Raw genomic sequence first — 7321 nt, 5'->3', positions numbered from 1 at the left:
CATAGAGTCTACAGTTTTAAGCATCTCAGTTTTAGAACTGCAAGTATGAAAAAGCAAGTCTGAGAAAACAGAAGGACGTTTTCATACTAAACTGGTAGCATCAGTGTAATGCAGGAAATTGAATAATACTGAAACTATGCCATTATACTCTGTTTTGGATTTTGCCATGTCTTATAGTTCATATCATTGATTATTCTGATTTTGACCACATTAGAGCAAAGGTGAGACTTACTGTGAGCTGTGTGTTCACCTTCAACCAAATCGCTGTGCCATTCTGGAGTCAGCCCGGAATCCAGGTCACACTGTTACATTCAGTCTTCAGGGTCAAGTAGCTGATGAAACAACAGGATATGCTGGACTTTCCAACGAATTTGTTGTGCATGTCAAGGTAAGGTGGATGGAGAGGCATTAAGAAGACCTTTCTGAAATTTATCTTTGTAAAGCAGACTGTATTTAATTAAATCTCAGAGGATTGCAAGCTGAAAGAGTGATCCTCTTCCACGAGGTGGAGCTAAACTACAGTTAAAGAGGTAGGTGTTACCTGGAGAAGTTTTCCTTTACAGCTCTTCAAGAGAAAACAATGAAGATCCTGTGGCTACTGTATGCAAATAAGGTAATTTAAAATCTAGAGAAATAAAAGATGTATCTCTGAAATGTTAAGAAAACTTTGCTCAATTTGAAATGAACCTTCTGTAACTTGCCACAAAACTTGTGTTCTGAAAGTTATGCTACGTTGCTAAACAGTAAAGAGCAGTGAAAGTGTGGAGTAGTGAAGGGCTTCCACTATTCAGGTTAGTGTCTGCACAGAGTTATAGTATGTGTTCAAAGGCTGAAGGTGTACTTGAATTATTTGGGTCTTATTTATTTACATTTCATGCATGGAAATATATGAAAAATGATTAAAATAAACAGTATAGACAGTAAAAATATCAAAGATAATGTGTAGAGATGCTGTGCTGTGACAGAGGACTTCTGTCTCTTATCTGAAGGGTGTATTTCACCATGGTGCCATCATTCTGCTCAACACAAGCCTCTGCCAGGCTCTCTCCCTTAGGCCTGATGGGAGCTGCAGTGGAGCAGGACGTCAGCAGCAGGAATCCTATTGGAAAGTGCATAAAGTCAGCTCCGGAGTCTGCATGTTTGAGAGTGTGAGAAACCCACAAATGTATTTGAAGATGAAAGATGGCCAATGCGACGGAACAGTAAGCAGTTCCTGTTTGTGTTTTCCTCTGCATGTTATTTGAGTAAATTGTTAGTGATAGGAGTGAATCTTTTCTGATCACAAAAATGTGATAAAAGCATTGCTCAGATTTAAAAATTTTCAGCTCTTTTCCCTCATTTGCCCAAGGAAAGAGAGAGATACAGCAAGACAAGTTGTCAGATATTTTCGACGTTGGGTTGTAAAGATTTAATTATATATTTAAACTACTGAGAAAGTGGATGCAATTGAAGTCTATCCATAGCTGGATGATGACTGTGTCAAAATTCTTTTGCACTAATTTGTTTTCTGTTAAACAACTACAGTCATACTAATGTGAGTTTTTGGGGAGGATGTTGATGCAGTTGAGTGATGGTGGGTATCCTCAGCTTTTATTGAACAATTCTGTTTTGTCTGAAATTAAGCATCTTGGGTGTTTTTTCATCTGCCAACTATGTAGAGTTTATTCTAGAAATTACCTCACCATTTATAAGTAGTCTTTATATTTAGGAATAAAACTAGATTTGGGAAATTATTGAAATATTCTGATTTTTGGACCCATAATATTCTCTACCTGCTAGATGTTTAACTATTGCAGATTTATGTTTGAGAGGAGATGAATTTACTCATTAGACTCGATGTTTGCTAATCCTGTATCTGTTTATTGACAACAACCAACATAACTGTTCTGAATGTGCCAGAATACAAACATATTTTGTGATTTAAAGTGGTATGGTGTCTAAACTGATGACTGATTGCAACAGCACTAATGAATAATTAAGATGTAAGCAGTTGAGATCCGTGACAGTTGTTCCATTGACTCCAATAGACTTTGATAAAAGGTTGAAGTATTTGATACATATTTTGTATATATAGTTGTGAATGTCTTAATTTTTAGTGCCCTCACTGGTGGATTGGAAGGCCTGGACCAAAAGGAGAGTTTCACATATAGCCTGTGCTTTTTTTTCCTAGTAGTTAATGCATTTTGAGGTTAAAAGTGTGATATATGAAATGGAGTATCTATTCTAAGAAATGTTCAACTGACATTTTATTGCCTGTTTTTCATTATTATCCAGAAGGAAGTTGTTATATTCTAAAGACTAGCTGAACTCTAATGCCATGGCCTATGTAACTGTGACTGTAACTGTAGTATGTATGATTCTCTATGCTTTTAAATTCACAATCATGTTAATTTATTGCTGTTAAAGGGTCTGGTCCTCTTAGAAGTGTGTGGAGTCTTTGATTGAGTGAAGACTTTGAAATTTATCATATAAGTAGTACGAAATGCAGATTAAAAATATTGAGAGCAGGCAGTAGAAGCAGTTTATGAAAAGCAGAAAAAAGTATTTAGTAAATGTCATTAGGTCAAGTAATACTAACAAGCCTGCTTATGCACAAATTCATATATATTTCCTCTGTTGTCTAAAATAGAACTCTTCACATTCCCTACCGTCCTGAAACTTGGCTAAGTGGGAAACTACTTTGAAGTTATCTTCGACTTTGCCTAAATCCTAACATGAATCAGAATGCTTTCACATGTGGTCTTTCACTTACTCAGATTATGTAATTGGTCTTATCTGACCACAGAGGAATAAATATGGCCAAGGTGCAGGTGTCTGTGTGTGTAATAATGTGACACATTGAGAAGAACCTAATTTTGAAATATCATTAGAAGAAAGTAGTATTCAAGTCTTAAGAAACATCCCTAGCTACATCAATTCAGTTGTTGAATTCATGTTCTCTTTTAAATTTCTTAGGGCACAGGTGATGAATACTGTCATTTTAAAATTGAGCATAATTTGGAAAGTGGATCTGTAACTCTAGAATCAGTGCGAAACAAAGGAATCTATGTTGGTCTTCTGCCAGATGGCCAGGCTAAGCCAGTCGTTCACACTGGAGAGAGAAACATTTTATTCTATCCACAGGTCATCAAATGTATGTGATTTCTTAATATGCTTCAATTTGCTTTAATAATTTGTGGTTTTGACTGACAAAATTCAAAGTAAAAACATAAAAGCTAGACTTAAACAATTTGCTTTGCTGTGTTTTAGTACTTTTAAAGGTGAAAAGCTTATTGCCCCCACACTTAATTTCTCCTGTGTGACTAATTACTTTTTCTTCATTTTTTTCTTTTGCTTTTAACCATAATGATGTAGAAGACATCATTTTTTACTGAATAAATAAAATTTTGAGTTTGAGACTCTTAGCAAGTGACAAAATAGAGATGGAGTTGATTTCCTGGGTCTGTTCCCTGTTCTGGCTGCTGGTTAGGGAAGCTGGGGAGATGCTACCTTGCTGTCAGCTTCAACACAGTCTTTCCTATTTTTGTGAGAAAAGCAGCAGACTTTAGAGAGGATATACTTGGTAGTTGTCAGTATGCTTTCATTTTTAATAGTGTAAAATACTTTGCACTTCTCCTACCCCCAAGCGTATTGATTCTTCTGTCCTATAGTCAGATGTAAAAGCTATGGCAGTCAAATGCTCCCTCGCTAGGCTGAGCTGCTCTAGCTGACTAGCTAAGACCCATAAATTCTCTCTCAGCACCCTCTGGATCGTGGTCACTGGACTGGCTGCTTGTCTCGTCTCCTGCTCTAGTTCCTTCAGGAGAATGAAGTTTTTAATTTGGTGAACTGTTCATAGCCAGCTGAATTGTGTTAGAATTGCAGAAGATACTGGAATTATAATGTTTATATTCATATCTTGTGGAAATTACTACAGAGATCAAGAAATGAAACATCATATGAAAATGATAAACTGGCCATCAGCTTTCAGTTTGAATTCAGTCAGAATTTTGCCAGACACAAGCAGAACAGGTTCATCTAGAATGCTTTGATCAGCAGAGAGAAAGTATCATAACATACAATCTGTCTTACTCTTAATTCTGTTTTATGTATATTTTGACCAAGAAACACGGAAACATTGTGAAAGCCACTATAATGGCATCTCCACCATTCCCTATGGGCTGCAAGGTGACAAGAATATTTCAGCCAGTGTGTCCCTGTAGGAATGAGGGAAGAATTTGCTCTTGTACTTTTGGGGGGATTGTATTTTCCATGGAAGTTCTTAACAAAGCAATGCTTATTGACACCGTTAAAATAAAGCTAGATGTTACTTTGTTACAGGCTCAGGTTCCCCCAAATCCCTATTACTCTGTAAAAGGAAGATAAAAGGAGCTAATATTTTCTGTCAGAGCAACTGAGATTTGTCCGTTTGCTATTTCATGTTATCAGAAATGGCCTCTAGCAGTTTTCATTTCAGCATTCTCCACTTTAAGAAAGGAAACATCGGGGGTGGGGGGGGAGTCTTATCTTGAGGAAAAGTACATTTGAGCAAGTCCTTTGATTCATACATCAATGTTAAATTGTTACTTAGATTTTCAAAGCAGTAAATGGATTTTTATTGGCATGCTATATTTTTTTCTACTTTTCAAGGCATGCTGCTAACAATGAAAGCCTATTACTGGTGGCTGTGCAGTACATAGAGAAAAGATTTTGGCATCTGTTGTGTTGAACAATTGTGAGCTCTATTATTAGTGTTTGTCATTGAATATGTGGGATGCTTCTGAGCAAGAAAAAACAAATGATTTGCAGATAGTGACAGAGTTTACATTTCACTGTTTTAGTTGGCCGTGAAGAGCCTATGGGAACATCTGCAGCACCCAGCCGAAAGAAAGAAGAGTTCAGAGAATCCGAACACCAACCAGCCGAGAAGCCAGTGTCCCAAAGCCCTTTAACATTTCCACCCATAAGTAAGCAATAATTCACAAAATATTTGTTATATTATGTCAACCTTCTATGCTTGTTCGCAGAGACTTATCTCAGTTCAATGAGTAGGGATTTTTTTGGTTTATTGATTAGACAACGATTACCATATGACTGTTAAATAATTTCACAACACTGATTTCTAAGTATCTAGGCATCTAACCTATTTGTCTTTTCTTCATCTTCCTATGAACTATTTTGTGGCCTAAATAAGTAGGTTAATACCATAGAGAGTCCTAGCCAAAGCCCACTGAAGGGAATGAAATGTTTCCCACTTTTGCTATACAGTTTTATGTCAGATCCGTTTTTAGCTTCGTTTTCATTCACTGGGTAAGGAGTAAGATCTTGCTGTACTGCATGCTAGCTTCATAGCATGTGTTTAGGCAAGGGGGAATAGTTAAATACTGTTCTATTTATGACTCTGAAGTGATCATGTACCAGTTATGTTTTACTAGAATGAAAAAAAAAACACTCTTTCCTTGAGCTACAGAAGTTGCATAAATGGTCTAAGGCAATGATTTCCCCATCTCAATTTTTTTTCCGGGAATATTCAACATCCTAATAACTACAGAAACAAAACAGTCAGGCAGTGATACAACTACTAAGGAGTGGGGATGATCAAGGTTGCTTCCTGGCTCTCATTTATTTTGGTGTACTCCAGGATACTGCATCTGCACAGCCTGAAATGTGTCAAAAGCAGACAGGGTAGATAGAAACTATTGAGCTCTGCATGACATGTTGAGGCACATCCACATAGCAGAAAAATGTTTGTCCCCTTGAACGTGCTTTAAAGACAAGATTATGGTGAGATTTTCAGTATGGGATAACATGCATAATCAACTAGTCCCAAAGACATTCATAAAGCAAATGATTTGAGTGGGTTGCTAATTTGTTTTTTGCCTGCTGTTCACACTGCTATTTTGAAATGTACATGTAACTTTTATGCCAATGTGAAGCAGATGATAAACACAGCATACTTATTCCTAGGATATTTGTGGAGAATAAGGAAAGATTTTAAATAATTTGAGTTGAACCAAAATATACTGCTTGAATTCAAAGCATAGGTGTCAATTATTATTTCTAATTACTGCTAAATGTTTCTGACATTGTTTCCATTCTTAGTTCAAAACACCCACTTTCAATTTCTAATCTATGAGACTTTATGTTGAATTATTGTGTAACCAAGCCTTCCCAAAGTGTTGTGGGCTGTCAGCAAATAGTGTGAGGTGCTGAATTTAAAACTCATGACAACAACACACAAACCATCAAACCTTTTTTAAAAGAAGCAGAATGTTTTTAGATTTGGATACAAAAGATCCTTTTATAGAAGCAATATCTACCATAAAATTGGTTAGGTAAAGTGTATAGCACCTTGTTAGAAGTATTTGTGACGTTCATAAATGTAGATTCTGCTTATGCGAAATGAATAGAAATATCAAAATTTCCCTACCTTTCAAAGAAAATGCTCAATCAGATGTTTTCCTTCAGAATACTTTAAAAACTAACTAACTATTGACATTTGGGAGTGAACCTTAATTTTTTAATCTATATTGATTAAATACTCATCTGCTTTTTTTACTAAGAGCTGACATTCAGAAAAGGGTGATGTTTGTATTTAGTGTGCAAGCTAGCTGTAAACCTAACAACTGAACTTACAATAGATTAACTCTTAAATTGTCCAGGCCATCTTTTCTGTGAATGGGTCTGCAAATTAATCTCTGATTTTCTGGTTGTTGCTCTCACAAATAATACTGGTTTTAGGATTAGCTAAACAGAAAACTGTGCTACAGCAGCAGGGGCTTTGCCTGTTGCAGTGAGAATTCTCTATTCCTCAAGACACTACTTTCACCCTACAGTGATGGTGACAGATCCCAGCCCACAGTTAACAGCTCATAAAATGGAAGATTAAAGTAGGTGTCAGAAAACAACTCAACTAAAATACATGTTGACATGTATTTTAAACACCACATTACAGACTGAAGACTGGTCAGTTGTGCTGGCCAAAGCAGAAAGGAGAGAATTTGTGTACGGTGAGAGGAGTACAGAAAGGTTAGGGATAAAGAATACGAAGCAGAAGGCACCGAAGATTCAAATCGGTAATTGTGGGGTTTTAAAAATCCTTTTGATCTTGTTCATTTATGAGATGCAGAAGCAAGACAAAACGAACAGCCCTGCTGACAATATAGATTAGTGCCATACTCTCTATCAACCAGTGAGCATGCAGGAATACTGTGTGATTTCCCAGGTGACTTAGCAGTGGAGAGTTCCTCTTTGCTTGCCCCTATTTTTCTTAACTCATATTTAAATTCCATTGAGGAAAGCATGCCTGTATGTGCTAGTAAAATTGAGGGGAGAGGTCCCA

At 36.6% G+C, this 7321-nt stretch overlaps 1 protein-coding gene across 1 annotated transcript in view; it reads left to right on the top strand.

The window, feature by feature from the left end:
• Positions 1 to 1136: 1136 nt before the first annotated feature.
• LOC134136626 (lipoxygenase homology domain-containing protein 1-like) overlaps positions 1137 to 7321 on the top strand; it is a 131999-nt gene continuing 125814 nt past the window's right edge. The window contains exons 1-3 of the mRNA XM_062568542.1: positions 1137 to 1202; positions 2956 to 3133; positions 4821 to 4946. Coding sequence (XP_062424526.1) covers positions 1137 to 1202; positions 2956 to 3133; positions 4821 to 4946 — 370 coding nt within the window. The remainder of the gene's footprint in view (positions 1203 to 2955; positions 3134 to 4820; positions 4947 to 7321) is intronic.

The sequence above is a fragment of the Rhea pennata genome, chromosome 2, assembly GCF_028389875.1.
Source record: "Rhea pennata isolate bPtePen1 chromosome 2, bPtePen1.pri, whole genome shotgun sequence".
Classification (NCBI taxonomy): Eukaryota; Metazoa; Chordata; class Aves; order Rheiformes; family Rheidae; genus Rhea; species Rhea pennata.
The sequence above is the reverse complement of the archived record's forward strand: the minus strand, read 5'-3'. Positions and strand labels throughout refer to the sequence as shown.